Source organism: Neophocaena asiaeorientalis, unplaced genomic scaffold (genome assembly GCF_003031525.2).
Source record: "Neophocaena asiaeorientalis asiaeorientalis breed wild unplaced genomic scaffold, Neophocaena_asiaeorientalis_V1.1 scaffold49, whole genome shotgun sequence".
NCBI classification, from domain to species: Eukaryota; Metazoa; Chordata; class Mammalia; order Artiodactyla; family Phocoenidae; genus Neophocaena; species Neophocaena asiaeorientalis.
In genome coordinates this window covers 4,032,433-4,050,661 of record NW_020172456.1, presented here as the reverse complement: position 1 = coordinate 4,050,661, position 18,229 = coordinate 4,032,433, and the positions used below count along the sequence as shown (strand labels likewise).

The 18,229-nt window shown below is 40.5% G+C and overlaps 1 protein-coding gene across 1 annotated transcript in view; it reads left to right on the top strand.

Annotated features, from left to right (window-relative positions):
- Nucleotides 1-18,229, top strand: part of TTLL5 (tubulin tyrosine ligase like 5) — a 306,995-nt gene that overhangs the window by 205,001 nt on the left and 83,765 nt on the right. Inside the window, exon 29 of the mRNA XM_024737788.1 lies at nt 6,653-6,848. Coding sequence (XP_024593556.1) covers nt 6,653-6,848 — 196 coding nt within the window. The remainder of the gene's footprint in view (nt 1-6,652; nt 6,849-18,229) is intronic.

Here is an 18,229-nt window from a genome sequence, read left to right as displayed (position 1 = left end):
AAAAAAAAAAGCCATGCTCATCCTTTTCTCAGGCTGCTAATGTGTGGGAAAGGGGCAAAGGGAGAAGGGGTTGAGCCAATCTGATAATTAAGCTGGGTCTGGACTTTGTTGTAGCTTTAATTAGATTAAATTCACCTCTGGCTGCAGATGTCTTGGGGCCAGGATGGGACCACCAGTAAGATTCTAAAGATCCTTTTGTGCAAAGAATTTTGAAAAACTTATATTCACCCCTATGAATTTGACACCTTCCTTCTGGTGAGATTGGAGTGATACTAACAAATATGGTTTTTTAATATTGTATAATGAAATATGTCAGCATTTGGAAGGTCTGCATCACTCAGTGAACCAGTATTCCTAAAGACTAATGCTTGATGTTACACAAATCTTGTATGGATACAAGATCCATTCAAAATGCAAGATAGACCAACAGAGTATGAAAAGCTCGTTGATTTGGTTTTAGATTCTACAATACTAACTTTTGGACTATACTACATGTTGAGTTTTGGTGAAGGTCAAAGAACTCTGAAAGGGACTTTAATCAGTCCCTCCCCATCCCCCAGCCTTCAGTGTCCCCATGCAATTGATGAAAGAGTTGATGGGTGGCTACAGATTCGTTCTATGCTGGGGCTTCTAAAATATCATACCAGCCCACATGCAGGTGTTAAAAGCTCGTCAGAAGTTTAGCTGGTAGTGCCTTAACCCCCATCTATGACACATTCCTCCTCCTCCCAGGGGCCATCCTGGCTAAAAGTGAAGAGCTTGTCACTTCCTGGGGTTATATTCATTTAGGTTTACTGTATGTCCTCGGCATTTTGTTAGGTTTGAAATAAGTATGATTTAGCAGCTTATTATTATTTTTCTTTATTTTTTTTTCTTTGCTGTACGCGGGCTTCTCACTGTTGTGGCCTCTCCCGTTGCGGAGCACAGGCTCCGGACGCGCAGGCTCAGCAGCCATGGCTCACGGGCCCAGCCGCTCCGCGGCATGTGGGATCCTCCCAAACCGGGGCAGGAACCCGCGTCCCCTGCAATGGCAGGCGGACTCTCAACCACCGCGCCACCAGGGAAGCCCAGCTTATTATTTTTTTAAGGTAAAAGTGACAGGCTCTTGAAACTTTCTACTTGCTCAGAAGCATAAGTCCAACAGAAACTTTTGAATGTTTTCTGTTTTTTTGCCTTTGATTTAACTACAAGATGGTGAATGCCGGAGCTATAATAAAATAGGGTTCTATTTCCTTATTTCTGAAAGTGGAGGGTAGGACTCCCCTTTGGGATCATGAGTTTTAGGAGTTCCAGAGGCCTGTCCAGTTCACTCTCACTCTCCCTTGAGCACCGTCTAGAACAAAAAAAAGGAAGCCACTATATTTATATGGATGGAAACCACGCTGAAAGACTGGGGAGAATGTTAGGACAGAAACAGGCAGTGTAAACAGAAAATCCTTTCTCTGAGATGGCCAGTGAAGAGTAGAAGAAGGTAGACTGATGGCTGCTTGTAGATCACACCTTCAATCTCTGAGATGATCGGCTCTAATGGAGGATCAGGAAGGAGGATTGAGCAGAAGACTGACTGCTTACAAGGGTAGATTATATAGGTGCCCCCTTCACTTGTGGATTGAAGAGGAGGAAAATCCATCCCTTTCCAGATAACCTGTTTTAGTCCTCAGCATAGAGCATTGCAATACAATTATAATAACCACTTGTGTACACTGTACATCAGGGCTTTTCTTTTTAGTAACTTGGAGCACTTTTGACCTCACAACAAATACTGTACTCATGACTAGATTGTGTTAACTTTGCAACACAGAATCCTCTGGTGGAAAATGGCCAAATTTATGTTTTCTATATACTAACTTAAAGAACTGTAGGGCAGCAGTGAAATGGAATTGTTTGGGAGGGGAATGAATAGCAATAATAGTAGTAATGGTGGTGGTGGTAGTATATTTTTGGAGCCCTTCCTATGTGCCTGTACTTTTCACTTGTGTTAGCTCTTTAATCCCCACAATAACCCTATGAAATAGGTACTATTATCATATCCCCATTTTACAGAAGAGGAAAGTTTAAGAATAATAAAGATAGAGAAGTTGGATGTAATAAAGGCTGCAGTAGTGTCTGTCTAGTCTCTCCTCATCCATTTGGTCTTTGTAGATGTGATCCCACCCCAGCTGCCCTGGGAAGGATTAGGAATGGGACACACAACACTCCATGAAGAATCACTCTGATTTTGTCCTTGGAAATACCCCCCAAAGCTAAGGGGGTTCCCCACCACATTTTATAATGACTCTCTGATCACATAGCTTCCTTATTCTGGCCAGCACTGCTTTGTAACAGCTCGTGGGAGTTCTTCTCTCATTTGTAGGATTTTGGGCATTTACAGCACCTTTCCAGCACTTACTGTGTGTCCCAACTACTTTGTTTGAGATTGAAAATTTATAGGCAAAGAAAATGTAGCCTCTGCCATCCTTGAATATCTGTACATTCCATAACGTGTAGTGGAATAAGTGCCATGGAAGTGGGTAGATACTCTTTCTTACCAAGAAATAGTAAGATTGTCCCCAGAAAGCACCTCCTTCATGGCCTTACAGTGTTTCTCATTAAAAGCACCATTGGCATTTTGAGAAGCACATATTTTCCTAGCACAGGGCTGGCTTTTCCTTATATTTTTTGACATTTGGCACACTTGACCTCTACCTATTAAATGTCAGTAATCCCCCACCCCCATTATTAGGACAATTGAAAGCGCACCCACACACTTGCCAACACCCTGAAGAGGACAAAGACGTCCTCGCACGTGGTCGCTCAGGTTTTGCTCAGACTGGGTGGAGGAAGCTGGGGAAGTGGACGCGGAATCACACTCTTTGTACAGCTGTCACATTCCTCCATCTCATCCCTACCGTACCATCTTGAGACATCACATTCCCGTGCCCCCTGCAGTGGAAGCACGGAGTCCTAACCACTGGACCACCAGGGAATTCCCCATTCTTGGGAAATCTTGACACGGAAAGCATATCTTTATGAAGAGGGCAACAGCCTGCTCAGGAGGTTTTGCTTTGCTAAAGACCCGTGCATTTTACAAATTTCCTTCGAGTTCCTTACAACCAACATCCATTTGATGGAACAGATATTAAACCAGAGAGAAAGACACAGCCCTTTAGTGTGTTTTGGCTAGAAGTTGGAGGGGTAGGGCATGCTGCAGGAAGGGCAGTGATGGTGAGAAACATTTAGCCCTGCAGTGCCACGGTGTAATACAGAAAGTAAGACAACGTTCTAATAAGAGGATGTGCGGTTTAGAAAAATTCGCCGTATTGTTGGCAGTGAGCTGCATATGTAGTCAGGACAAGACACAGCATAGTTCACTTTGAATCTTTGAATGTGAATCAGTTGTTAGACATCCAGAGCATTCCCACAGCTAACTCTTTTGAGTCTGTCTGTCCTACTCTAGAAATAATAAAAAAGTGTAAGAAGTTATTTATAGGGAACGTATACAATATTATATGTTAGTGTTGAGCAAAGAATAACATAACAACTAACTTTTATAGAGAATACTTGAATCTCAAAAGTTTGGTGGGAGTAGAAAATGTATTACTAGTAAACTAGAATGAACTGGGGTTCAAGAAAATGGAACGGAATTTTGGATGGAAATGGAAACTCATAGCTGCCATAGAAAGGACTATGTCAATATGTAATCTCAGGCAAAACCCAAGTGACGGTGCACCTGGTGTCCTCCGTGTCAATCATTACAACACTTGCATACTGTAAACCCCCAAAGCTTGTGCTTTAACCGTGAGATACCGTGGCCTGAGTAACACCCACTGGAATTCAAAGCAAGCAAGTTTCTCGTGGCACTGACCACACTGCCTTAGACAGCTGAGCACTCCTTCACCCAGCCAGTGTTGCACTGTAAAAATTCCTTCCTCTTTGCTAATAGCCTCCACTTGCTTAAGCAACTTCTTTCTGTGACTTGGAGACTACACTTATGTTACTGATGAGATTAAAAACAGCTTTCACTACAAAAGCTTATGTTGCTGCAGTCTGTTCAGTGTGTGTGCAGTTGGGCGAATAAACCTCCTCTATCCAAAGTCCCTCGTTTGATCTTCTCTTGCCCACTGTCCTGCCCCTTACACATCCACAGACCCCTGCTGAGGCTCTGTCCCTGGTCACCTCCAAATAAGGGGGCCTAGTTACAGACTCTGATTTCTGATTACAGCAAGAAGGCATTAAAGTAAATGCCTGCTAGGAATATTGGTTATTAAAGCAGTTTTTAGAAAATACAACCAACCTAGCTAGCCCGTGAGGTGAATTCTGATATAAGCTACATAGTTATATAAATCCTTAAATATCGAATCCCTAAGTCTGGATGGCCTCTTGTGGCTACAAACTTCTGTAACCAGCGAGCCAGGAATGGAAGCAGAATCACAACTGATGAATTTTCTAACCTTGGGCCCGGTTATCGTAAATAATAGTTTCATTCTAGATTCAAATTCCTGCCTTAATTGGTATGGAAATCTCAGGGTTATTCATCCAGGCAGTTCCTGCTGTATTATCTGTCTCTTCCGTGTGTTCATTGGATCAGCTCACTCCTGCCTTGAGCCCGCTTTTCATTTACACCTGAATACCTTGCTCCATTGCCTCGCCTTCCACTCAGAGCTCACTCGGTTCCCTTTGCTATTTGCTGTATCTTCAGTAAGCTTTTCTCTTCCCTCACTAATGAGAACAGAGATCATGGTTTCCTCTGGCCCCTCCCTTCTTAACCCCAGAAGTCCTATTTGACTCCCACTCAGCACTTCACTTTGTGAATAATATTAACATTTTATTCACATAGTCGGGTATTTATTTACATGTGATCCTTGGTCTCCACATTTCCTCACATCTCTAGAAGCCCCTTGGGAAAAATCATGTCTAATAACACGCACACTGAGACAATTCAAGAGGGATCACGGAAGATCAAATGTCATACTAAGAAAAAGTTAATAAGCAAGCTCTGAGCTCTTTGGTACCGTTCTCCAGGAAGATTAGCTGAATGTGTGTAATTGTGCAACTGAACTGTGGGAGCCAAACTGTGGGAGGAGGTGAGCAAGGGATGTGACATATCAGAGGTGAGATTATGTGAGTAGAAAACCTTTCATCCATGGACTTCAGAATATATTACACAGACTTTCCCTTAACTCCGTGTCTGGAAGTCTCTTTGAGAGAGGTAGAGAAACCAAAGCAGAGACCCAAGATGACCAAGCTATGAGAGAGACGGCCCCCCAGGCAAGAGAGGAGCATGGGCTTCTGGCCTCAGAAGACATCCCACTTTGCTCCCTCCCACAGGGCTCTGTTGAGGTCACAAGGACCCAGGCTGTTAATAACCAGGCAGCCGTAGGTCAGGACTCAGGAAGGTTCTGTGTAAACTCACCCCATGTGTTGTTGCATCTCTGCCACCAAAATGACCATTAACACCAAAGGATATTTACAAAGGGAAGAATAACACGATGATTTAAATCACTATGAATATGTCTCTTGAATTAGGCACTGTTTTATTTCTCTAAGCACCATTCACCAAGGTTTTGGGATAAGGTTGTTCACTATGACACTCTTTGTGTTTCTTCTATGTACTATTTTCTGGCCACTGTAACTCTAAAAGGAAAAAATCAAAAATACTAGGTAGTTAAAGAAGGTTCAGAGATGAATAGCCAAAATGTTAAGGAGATGGAAGGATTTCCAAATAAGACTGTTCTAAAAATAAATGGGGACCTTTTCAAAAAAACTGTGGTAAAATAATACATAATATAAAATTTACCATTTTTAAGTGTACAATTCAGTGGCATTTCATACGTTTACAGTGTTGTGCAACCGTCACCGCCATCCGTCTCCAAAACTTCTGTCATCATCCCAAGGTAAAACTCAACACCCATTAAACAATAACTCCCCATTCCCCTGTCTCCCCAGCCCCGGACAACCACCATTCTACTTTCTGTCTCCATGAATTTGACTATTCTAGGACAAATCATACAATATTTGCCCTTGTCTGGCTGGCTTATTTCACTTAGCATAATGTCTTCAATGTGTGTAGGCTAAATGCCAACCTGGCTGGGGACCCTGATGAGATGAATTCAGAATGAGGAAAAATGTATCTTCTCACACCAGTTATGTTATCCCATGATATGGGGACATAAGCTCAAATACAAACACTTATTTTAAAAATTTAGGTACTTCACTAATGGGTGGCCAAGAAAAACCAAGACTCTTGCACAATTCACCCCTATAATTTTGAAGTTGATGTTTAGATAAGATGCTTGTTCCTCTGTTCTTACCTTGAAAGAACCTACCATCCTTCATTTGAAGCTCTCTGGGCTCCTCTTGGAGGTCCTTTTGACAATCACAGGGGAGTGAGATTGCTATTTTAATTATTTAACATTCAACAGATATTTCTGTGTGCTGAGCACATGCCAAGCCTTATGGCAAAGCGCTAGGAATAGAATAGAGAGCAGAGCGGCCCGCCTTTGTCTTCATGGAGCTGCGATTTCATAGGCGGGTCAGATGATTTATCCCACAAACAGATTTGTAACTCCAAACTGCTTTCAGTTCTATAAAGGGAAAATAACTGAAATCTTTCTCTCCTTACTTTCATTGTTCACACAAGCATTCTAAGAAATCTTCTTTCTTTTCTCTTCAGGAGCCTCCAAACAGGTGGCTTTGCCTGGGAGGGAGAGGTAAAGAACAGCGCGTATAGCAAGGCTACAGGGATGATCCCGCAGCACAGGTGCCACTCCACAGTAGGCAGCTACCAACTCCATTTTGCCCTGCAACAACTTGAACAGCAAAAACTTCAGTCCCGGCAGCTTCTGGACCAGAGTCGAGCCCGGCACCAGGTAATTCAAGATAAGACTCTTCCATGTGCTAATATCTTCCTTCTGTTGGGTAAATTCTTTTTTTTTTCACGAGAAATGTGGGGATAGTTTCTCAAAAGTTTACCAATGCCACCATGGCTTGAATGGTTCATGGGGAATCTACCCACGGGGAAGAAATGTTCTGAATCCATACATTGGCTTTGTGGGAAAGTGATCTCGAACCAATTTTGACATTCTTTCTTTCATTTGAATGAATGTTCCTCCACAAAAATCTCTTTTGTAGTATTTACCCTTTCTGTTGCCTGATCTTAGTTCAGTAATTTCCCAAGGGTCTAATTCCCAGATACCTAAAAGCTAGCATTTTAAAGATTTTTTTCTAAATGTACTACTTCCTTGCCTTCATTGACTTGGTCTGTTTAAGCACACATTAATCCTTTATGGCCTATCAAGATTGTCAAGGAATAAATAACTTTCAAGTTCTTATAGGAAATGGTCTTAATCTAGGTCGTTGGTCTTCTGGTTTAACAGTTTGTACATAGAACAATGTATACAAAAATGTAACAATAGACACAAAAATTCTTGTTGTAGTGGAACTTACACTCTACTGAAATATTAATTCCCTACTCACTGTCTATAAAATGACAAACTCCTGAGTATATGTGTAAGGGAATTATATAAGTATATTGCACTAGCGAATCAGTATGGCCCCAATTACAGAGAAAGGATGACTTCACAAAAAAGTCAGGCCGTGAAGACTTAAATTTTTCCTGATGAGTCAGGATTATCATTAGAATCAGTTACCATGTTCTACATGTTCTGCTGGGCTGAATCCATACTGATTCTGTGAGCTTCCCTGATATTTGGTCGTGTGAAGAAATAGCTTATATCAGCTTGATCTCTTGTCATTTGCTCTTATGAAAATGTAGTGTGCATTAGTGTGTGCAAAATTAATATTCACTCAAAGGCTAAGGTAATGTTCCCAAGTTTATTTTTTTCTTCTATATAAAACAGTTATCATCATGGTCTCTCTCTTTGTTTTTTCAAATGCCGTCCAGGTCCAGAGAAATTTTAATTTTTTGCAGTGTCATTCACCACTTGATCATCTTATCTGTGATAGTATAATCTGTATATTATATTAATTCATTGGAATTGAGAAATCGTTAAGTGCAGGCATTTGTTTAAGGGTTTGTTTGTTTCTTTTAATATTTATTTATTTGGCTGCGCCAGGTCTTAGTTGTGGCATGCTGGATCTTCGTTGCAGCATGTGGGATCTTGTTCCAGGGACTGAACCCGGGCCGCCTATATTGGGAGCACGGAGTCTTAATCACTGCACCACCAGAGAAGTCCCCAGGCATTTGTGAAGTAGCTTTTTAGGTCATTTTTACTGGAGAAAAATCCAGACTTCTTATCTGTAAAGCATGGAATATAGCATCATCACACTGCCCTCTGCCATGTAGAAGTTTCCTTATTTAAATAGTCTTTGGGATAACGGAGGCCTTTAGGCCAGTTTGCAAACAAAAAACAAAAGAATTTTTTTTTTTTTTTTGGCCGTGCTGCACAGCTTGTGGGGATCTTAGTTCCCTGACCAGGGATCGGCAGTGAAAGCATGGAGTCGCAACCACTGGACCACCAGGGAATTCCCAAGAGCTTTATTTGGGGTCTTAAGGATTCCAATTCAGGAGACAGATTTGGGTAATACCAAAAGATTATTCCAAGGAAGAGAAAAAAGTCAGGGGCTTACAAAGGCAAAAGCCACAAGGTTGTTCAAGAATTATGATTGATCCTGATGCACGAAAGGAAATGTTTATCCTTAAAGGATAGGCAGTTATGAGTGATTTTAGGGTAAGGGTCCAATAAATAAATAGGCTATCACAAGTTATTTTAGAGTGTAAGGGTCCACTAAGTATCTTGAGTTTCTGGAACACTGGGCAGATGTTCTGGATTCCTATGTTAAGACAAGAAGTGGTCGAAGTTCAAATTCCATCCCTGCTGAGATGTGCAAAAGTCACACTTCCTCAGTGGCCTCCTGGCTCCATTTTAGAGAGCCCTCTTAGCAATAACAACTCCATTTAAATTTTTCTTCCGCAGTGTATCTTAGTTTTTTTTTCAATCTGTGTAAATTTCTTAAAACTTTTAAAACTTCTGAACCCCCTGCCATTCAGATTACTTAAGAATGTCAACTTAATCAGATGCTGGATAGTGGAAATATATATAGCCTTATTTCCCTTGTTTTGAGTATAATCTGTGGCTCTGATGCATCTAGACAGTCGGTCCCTTTTAATGCTTCCATACCTTGAAATGGTGGATGATTAAAGAAAAAAAAAAAGGAGGTGATTTGCAGAGCACTGAGGTTTTGAGGAAAGAGAGACAGTTTTGCTGATTTTCACTTTTAGAAACTGCTTCATTTATAAGTCCTTCTCATTCTTTTGATTAGCTTCCAGCAAGTCACATTCCTTTGAAAATTCAGAGTACTGCTATTCTTGTGTGGATTTTTTTTTTCACTGAGGATTATACTGATTGAGTTTCACTGAACTATGAAGTATATGGAAAATATGTTTTTTAGAATCTGTCAGAATGCCTGTTTTAGGGAGGAGTCAGCACTCCCAAGAAGGGAGTTATCTCGTGTCTTCTGGAGAGGGAACAGAAAATCTTTTATCATAATTTTATATATGTTTATAACATCATTTTATTTTTTCCCCCATTCTTCTAATCCACAGTTGACTTAGGTCAAAATGAGTAAGCGTGAAGTTTGGGACTGTGGGGGAGAGTGAAAGAAACGAAATTCTATTAGCTTGAAGAGTTTATAACTAATAAAATAGCAAATAAGATAGTAAGTCTTCTAACATGAAGAATAGTACCTTAGAGCGCTTTATTTCAGAGGACATTAAGAAACACTCCACAGAAGGAGCAAAGCCCTAATTAGATTTTTAAGCCTGTGTTTTTAACTCACCTTGTGACTGTGCTAGACCTGACCCTTATAATTACAACCAAATGATTGCTTGAAACATGGTTTGCCTTCTCAGGATGTCCTATATGTCTGTCCTTGGGTTAACCCCTTTAGATAGAGATGGTTTCTCTGATGAACTTCTTATGCTTTGGATTCAATTTTCTAAAGTGTAGGTAGCCATTGATATAACTAACAATTTGGTTAATTGCCTGTTTGAGAGCAGTGAGTAGAATTGAAATCTGATTTACCTAGTATCCATTCACAAGAGAGATGTGTTTATGGACCAGGACATTAAAAGGGGCCTTGTATTGTATTATATTGTATTGTATTATATTATATCATATCATATCATATCATATCATATCATATCATATCATACATGGACAGACAGTGCCTTTCATAGTGATCTCCTAAAAATATTGTTGGAAAAATAATCATGCAGCCTTTCTTGCATTACATGCAGAGGAAGTTCTCCATCCTTTCTGCACTTAGATAGCCAGCCTTTTTTAAATTTTTTAGATAGCTTTTTGTAGGTATTAATTTCAAGGAGGAAAACTCTGATTCAGGATATGAGTTTTGAAATGGGCATCTCTAACCATTCATGCAGTGTAAGCTTTGATCCTCATTTCTGTCTAGCATTTCACTCATAAATCTAGGAATTTTCATGTAGCGAATCACCCCTACAAAAGACTGGTCCTGTAGCATGGACCTGGGAGAGGAAAGTCACCTGGAGCCATTGGCGGAGGCTTCCAGGGCCAGAGGTACAAGGAAATGGGTGTGATCCAGTCCATTTGATAGAGAGCATGATAAACAAAATAAGACAAAATTGAAACTATGAGCTTTTACACACTGATGGGTAAAACTAGCAATTTAAAAAAAAATCGTTCTAAATCAGAGCAAGGGTCAGCAAGCTTTTTCTGTAAATGGTCATATAGTAAATACTTTAGGCCTTGCAGGCTGTACGTAGGGTCTGTAGTAACTACTCAGGTTTACCGTGGTAGAATGAAAACAACCATAGACAACGTGTAAATGAATGAGTGTGGCTGTTTTCCAATAAAACTTTATTTACAGAAAAGATGACAGGCTGGATTTGGCCTGCAAGCCGTAGTTTGCAGATCCTTGGCTTTGAGTAACAGAACCCCTTGGAGGGTCTCTTAAAACACCGATTGCTTCCCTGATTCCATTTCTGATTCAGTAGGTTTAGGATGGGCCTCAATTATTTCCAAGTTCCCAGATGATGCTAAGCCTTTTCTTCTGGGGCCCACACTTGGAGAAACATTAAGCTAGAGAGAAAGAGATTAGAAATGTCTCCCTTTTATTTGTCTTCTGTCTTTTGAAAGGGAGGCTGGATTTGTTAAAATTTAGTGTTGCCCTTATAAAATTTCAGGCAATCTTTTTTTTTCTATAGGAACTTTGTTTCCATCTTTTTCACTTCATCTACTACAGTTTCCTTATAAATAAAGTTTTCCAAACTTGAAAACTTCCTGTTCATTCTTCTTATCAGGGTACATTCTGCTCAGCAACCACTGCTCCCAGGATTCAAGTTTTATGATGGATGAGAGATAAGTAATGGGACAGATTCCTCCCTCTTTGTTTTAGTAAGAATAGCCAACTCTTAATAAGCACTTACTGTGGTCCAAGCACTATTCCAGGTGCCTTACATATATTAATTCATTTAAAATGAGTTCCAGGATAGTTGAGGAAATTGCAGGATCTTGGTATTCTAGGGATGGTACAGTGACTCTGTGTGTTGATACATCTGAATGTGTCTTCTCTCCGGTTTCCCTGATTGCTTCCCACTTCCTTCTCAGACTGGCTTCCTGCCCCTGAAGGAGCAGGATAAAAAAATTTTCTGTCAGCTGAATGGGGGGACTTTCTTGGGCAGCAGTGACTGCTGGTGACATCAGCATGAGTAGCTCTCCCTGCTGGGGTCTGTGAGGAGGGCTACACCGGCTCTGAGGCCTGACTGACCTGATTCTAATTGCCAACGCTGAGCTGATGTTATTCTTGGCCCAGGGCAGAGCGATTACTCAGTAGTTTCTGTTAAAGTGATCCTTTGTTAAACCTCTGCTCTCAACCCCCATCTCCTGCCCTCCCACTCTCTTCTCTACCTACTCCAGACTGGAAAAAGCCCCAAAAGCAGAAAAATTAAGGATATTTTGATGGCCAAGGAAGAACTGCTGAAATTTCTTTTAACAACAAAGGGGGAGAGAGGGGATTTTAAGTACATCTTAATTTTTCACTGGTTTCCAAAGCCCTTCAATTTTTAGTAGACTTAATTTTCAACATCGTAAGGTAACTCAAGGTAGAAAAAACCGTGCATCTTCAGTTCCTCTAATCCTTCCACTCTGTCTGTGCTTTACTTCCCCCATCCCAAGATGGCCAATTTCGCCAGACTAACCCAGATTCGGTGAGGGGCAACAGAGACTAATGTCCCCAGACAAGCAGGGCAGGGGGGACAGCTCAGTGTTCACCTGAAGGGGCCTTTCCGTACAATAGCAACATCTTGAGGGCCAAGTGTAACGAGCTTTTTGCTAACGGCCAGTGTGTGTGTGTGTGTGTGTGTGTGTGTGTGTGTGTGTGTGTGTGTCAGCGTAGTCTCGCAGGTGTGGAAAGGATTCCCGTATAAACCCAGCCAAGTCTTGTTATTCTGCTCCTAAAAGTTCATTGCATGTGTCTAGAAAAATTCTGCCCCACCTGCAGCAGTGAATACTGTTTCTCCAGGCCTTCAGCTGCTGTGTGTTTGTGTTGTAGGGGAGGGGAAAGAAAGAGAAATTCAGCAGGCGCCGGGCTTTTCCAGGCAGCCAGCAATAACACGCTAGCCCCTTTCAGGCGTAGCTCCTGGAGCAGGTTGACTTGAACGTCCTAACATACTGCTGCTCTGTTTTTTTGTTTTCATTTGGTTTTGGCGTCTTTTGTTCAATTTTATATTTCCTTCTGACCTGTATCAGAAATTCATATAACACTTAGTTTATAGCTTGTTTATGATAATGATTTTCTTAGAACCATTTGATTTAGCAGATTTTGCCAAGCCAAACTCTTTTCTTCTTACCTAATGAAAGACATTGAAGATACGTGAAATAATACATGTAAAACTACATTCAGCTGTTCAGAAATAGGCACTGTGGGCAGGCTTTGCAGTCAGATAATCCTGTTTAAACCTGAGCCCATAACCTGCGGCAGGTTATCTGAACTTCCTTGAACCTCGGTTTCTTTATCTCTAATATGGTGATGATAATGTATATCTGTGGGTTTTCATGAGGATTATATTCCTCAGGGTGTTACCATGTGCCAAGCACTGAACCTGGAGTGGTATTCGTGTTATCACAGTGAATCTTCACAGCTGCCCTCTTATTAGCCCCATTTTCCAGATATAAAAACAGAGCATCACTTATGTGACTTCCCCAGGCTCACAAAAGTAATAAATGGAAGAGCTGGTGTTTTTGAACCCAGGGGTGTCAGCCTCCGGCATCCTAGCTCTTGGCTATCATGCGCTATACCATCTCTCTGACAATATTCAGGCGTTCAATAACTAATAGTTATATGTATTGTTACATACATTTTATTTTTATTTATTATTATTATTTTTTTAATTTATGTATTTATTTAGTTTTGGCTGCGTTGGGTCTTCCTTGCTGCGTGCGTGCTTTCTCTAGTTGTGGTGAACGGGGGCTACTCTTCGTTGCGGTTCGCAAGTTTCTCATTGCGGTGGCTTTTGTTTTTGCGGAGCATGGGCTCTAGGCACGCGGGCTTCAGTAGCTGTGGCTTGCAGGCTCTAGAGCACAGGCTCAGTAATTGTGGCGCACGGGCTTTGTTGCTCCTCAGCATGTGGGAACTTCCCGGACCAGGGCTTGAACCCTTGTCCTCTGCATTGGCAGGCGGATTCTTAACCACTGCGCCACCAGGGAAGCCCTATATACATTTTAAATTGTAATTCATGCGTTCGACAAGTACATCGACAAGTACATATTGACACCTATAAAACTGTATTTGAAAAGTTAATCTCAGGTATCTTAACTAGTCTCCTACTAGTCAGATACACTGTTGCAAAAGAAAAGGTTTACTAAACTTTTATCCCAGTTACCTCAAATTCTTAAGGAGATGTCTTAATAAGGTCTTCCAGGACTTAAAACTCTTAGAAATGCCCATACTCTATGCTCCCTTGTGCTTTTATTATTTAGGAGCAGTGTCAGGAACCACTGAGTCTTGCAGAATCCTGAAATATGTTCTAGAAGTTTGGAGATTCAGGGCATGTGTGTGGGTTGTTATTGATAACATAGGAATTATCTCTTCAATAATCACTTCATCCTTCCAACCCTGTTGTTGTCATTGGTCATACTGTTTAATTTTGTTTCTACGATGGTGTTTTTGAGAATACTGTCAGGAAACACCACAGGTGTCTACCAATGTGAATAACACAGATTGACACTTTTGCATGATTAATATTATGCTTGCTTTTTCAATACCATAGAAATCTGATTTTTTTTTAATTTATTTTTGGCTGCATCGGGTCTTAGTTGCAGAGTGCGGGCTTCTCTCTAGTTGTGGTGCGCAGGCCCTAGAGCGCGTGGTCTCAATAGTTGCAGCATGCGGGCCTAGTTGCACCGCAGCATGTGGGATCTTAGTTCCCCAACCAGGGATCGAACCCTGCATTGGAAGGCAGATTCTTAACCACTGGACCACCAGGGAAGTCCCCAGAAATCTGATTCTTAATGCATTATTTCAATATAAACATCAGTTCATTATGCTGATTCCTTACTACTAGTAGTAGAAGTCCCCTGGTTACCACCAGGGTGTTTTCTAAGCTGTTGCTAGAGTAGGGTCTCTCTGGAATCTTGGAGGGAGGAAGGTGAAGGCAGTGAAATGGGTGTACAGTGAGTGCCTCTTGTATGCTAGATATAGTATTATATCCATTCCACTGATGAGGAAACTGTTGCTCAGAAAGTTTAAGTAACTTACACAAGGTTGCCCAGCTGGCTTATTGCAGTTGTAATAGCTAAGCCAGGTCAGAGGCTTCCAAAGCCCTATTCCACTCTACCTCCCTCACCCTTGAGTAAGTGACTCTTCATTTTCTTCTTGTTTCATACATTTATCATCAGTCAGATAAGACATTCCAATTTTATTGTTGCTGCTGCTATACACCCATACACACAAGTATAAAAGAAAAGGTCAACACAATGAATCAAAATTCAGAACTCCACTTGGTTGTAGGTTTGTTAAGAGGCAGCTCTTCACCTACCAGCTGCTTGGGATCGACCTTGTTTGTTGTATATCCTTAAAATGTGGTTTTGCTACAGCTGCCTGGTGGCCAGTTTCATTCCCTCCCCTCACTCTGTGACCTGTGGCTTTTTTCTGTTCGTCTGTGGGCATATGAGGGACTCACAGCAGTAACTTTGCGTGAGATGATGAAAGACCTCATCTTTAAATGTAAAGAACCCCACCCATCTGCAATGGATGCAGCCACAGGAAGAAACTTAACAGGTATATATGACAGCAAAGTCTGTGTAAGATGAACAACAGGTCAATATGTGATATTCTGAGCCAAATAAAACAAACTAAACATTTGAAGACAAAGACAAGTTAGATATTTATAAACTCTGAATTTAAAGTTGTAAAGAACTCAGAGATTGCCTTGTCTAATTATTTTATTTTACTTATCAGACGATGTAAGACACAAACATTATTAGGAGAACAAGGGCCTTACTAAAACTACTAGTAAGTAAAAGATAAAAGAGACAATTGAAAATGAGGCTATGAGTTATTTTTTATTTTTAACCAATTGAACTCTCAATCTGGGGTCATTGCTGATCTTTTGAAGTTACCTTTATTTATATATTATACACGCACAGACTCACATACGCATACACTTACATATTTTTACTTTCAAAAGAAGTAACAAAGATTTGCTTACACACAAATTTTTTTCAACCTGTTCTTCCTGGAGTAAAGTGAGGGAAATCTCTGTCTTTTAAATGTGTCTGGTGAAAATTGGACACATTGCTAAGTTTGCTTTAGATTTGCTTTGGAAGGGAGATTTGATTTCAGTGGATTTGCTTTAAAAAGGGAGTCAGCATAGCATAAATGAGGAAGGCAATGTAGTACAGTAGGGCTGTGAAATCAGACCCCTCCGACCACTTGGATCTCACTTACTACTTGGTAGCTTTGCCATCATGGACAAATTACGGAACCTTTTTGTGCTCTGGTTGCTTCTTCTGTGTATGGAGGTGATGATGGGACCCACCTCAAATGATTGGGAACATGCTATAACATGTAAAGCACTTAGAGCAATGCTAACCATGATAAAAGCTCAATAAAAATTCATTTCTCTTATTATTATGTATTACTTTTTTTCCATTGTGGTAAAAAACACATAACATAAATTTACCCTCTTAACAATTTTTGTGAATTGTACAGTATTGTTAACTATAGGCACATCGTTGTACAACAGATTACTAAAACTTTTACATCTTGCATGACTGAGTCTCTGTATGCATTGAACAGCTCCGTTTTCCCCTCCCCTCAGCCCGTGGCATCCACCATTCTGCTTTGTGTTTCTATGAGTTTGATTGCTTTAGATACCTCATATCAGTGGAATCATGTTGTATTTGTTTTTTAGTGGCTGGTTTATTTCACTTAGCATAATGTCCTGAAGTTTCATCCATTGTAACTTATGCAGGATTTCTTTCTTTTTTAAGGCTGAATGATGCTCTATCACATGTATATACATTTTCTTTATCCATTCATCAGTTGATGGACATTTAGATTGCTTCCACATCTTAGCTATTGCATTATAATTTCAATTTGGGGTTTTAGTTAAACCCCCTGTGCCAGAAGCAGAAATTGGTTTAAATGATATTCAAGAAGGTGGTTTAAGAGAAGTTCAAGGCTCGTAAAATATTAATTAGCTACACCTTTTTAAACTAATATTTACTTGTTTGGACAGCTGAAAATTTTAGCAAATTAATTTCACAATTGCTAGAGAGAGATGTGAGGAGAAAGAATGATTAATAGTACCATGGCAAAACGATTAAAAGAATATGTTTGTCCAAAGGCATAAATGTCTTATAAACGTTAAAAAAAGAGAGAGAGAAACAGCATTAGCATCAAATTATGAGCCAGCTTTCCATGGGACACGTAGTATGTCCTTATAATAATCAAGGAAAGGTAAGGGAATTATTCTCCCAAACATACTGACAGAAATGTATTTTGTACAGCCTTTACAGAGGGCAATTTGAGAATATGTATAAAAAAGACAAAGAAGAAGCAGCCTTCTGATCTAGCCCTTCTACTTCAAGGAAATGATCTGGTATATGTCAAAAGATATAAAAAATAACATGATGTTTATCACAACAGTATTCTTAAATAGCAAAATAAACTGGTGACAGCCTTAGTATGTGTGTGGTTTCACAATGGAAGTATAAGATTTTAGGGGGCCTACTTTTTCCCACTTAAAAATGTTTTAGGAACTTATTTCCTTAATATAGATCTACTACAAATATAGATCTACTGTGTCAGTTTATAGCATTCTACTATTGGTGATTGGTTAAGTAAATTATGATAAACCATGATAGAAAATACACAGCCATTAAAAACAATCATCTAGATCTACCCTTATATATATGAAAAAATGCTCAAGATAGATATTTGAATGAAAAAAAAGTCTCCAAAACATCAGATATCATATACCATTTTCGTAAGCCCATGGAAATGCATGTATATACAAAGAAAATAAGTGACTATACACAGAAAAAAGTCTAAATGTTACCAGAGGGTATCTCTGAGAGTAGAATTCGAAATGACTTTTTTTTTTTTGCGGTACGCGGGTCCCTCACCGTCGTGGCCTCTCCCATTGCGGAGCACAGGCTCCGGACGCGCAGGCTCAGCGGTCATGGCTCATGGGCCCAGCCGCTCCGTAGCATGTGGGATCTTCCTGGACCGGGTCGTGAACCCGTGTCCCCTGCATCAGCAGGTGGACTCTCAACCACTGCGCCACTAGGGAAGCCCCGAAATGACTTTTAAAACTTTTCCTTTTTCTAATGAACGTGTTTCAAAAAAACAAAAAACCTTTGGTCTGCCAAATATTGCTGGGCATTGTGGGAGAAAGAAATAGAAAGCAAAGCAGAGTCTACAGTCATAGGAGTCTAAATTTGCCATCAGACTATGAGCCTCTACCGATGTATGACTATTAGTCAGTTCTGTTGTCAGAATGGGGGGTGGGCCTGTAGTGAGGAAATGTCATCCATGTGATGTCTTAGGGCTAGTTTCACTGGGTTTTCTGATCATGGGCTGCAGCCCTGGCCTTAGCCAGCTGCCTCATAGTTGGACTTCTTTGGTTGTAACACACACCTAGCCCAAGATCTGTTCAAGTGTCTCAATGCTATTGAAAACCCAACTCAGAGACACTGCTGGTATCTTTGGTTTGCGTACATGCAGGAGTCTGAGGCATGTAAGTATA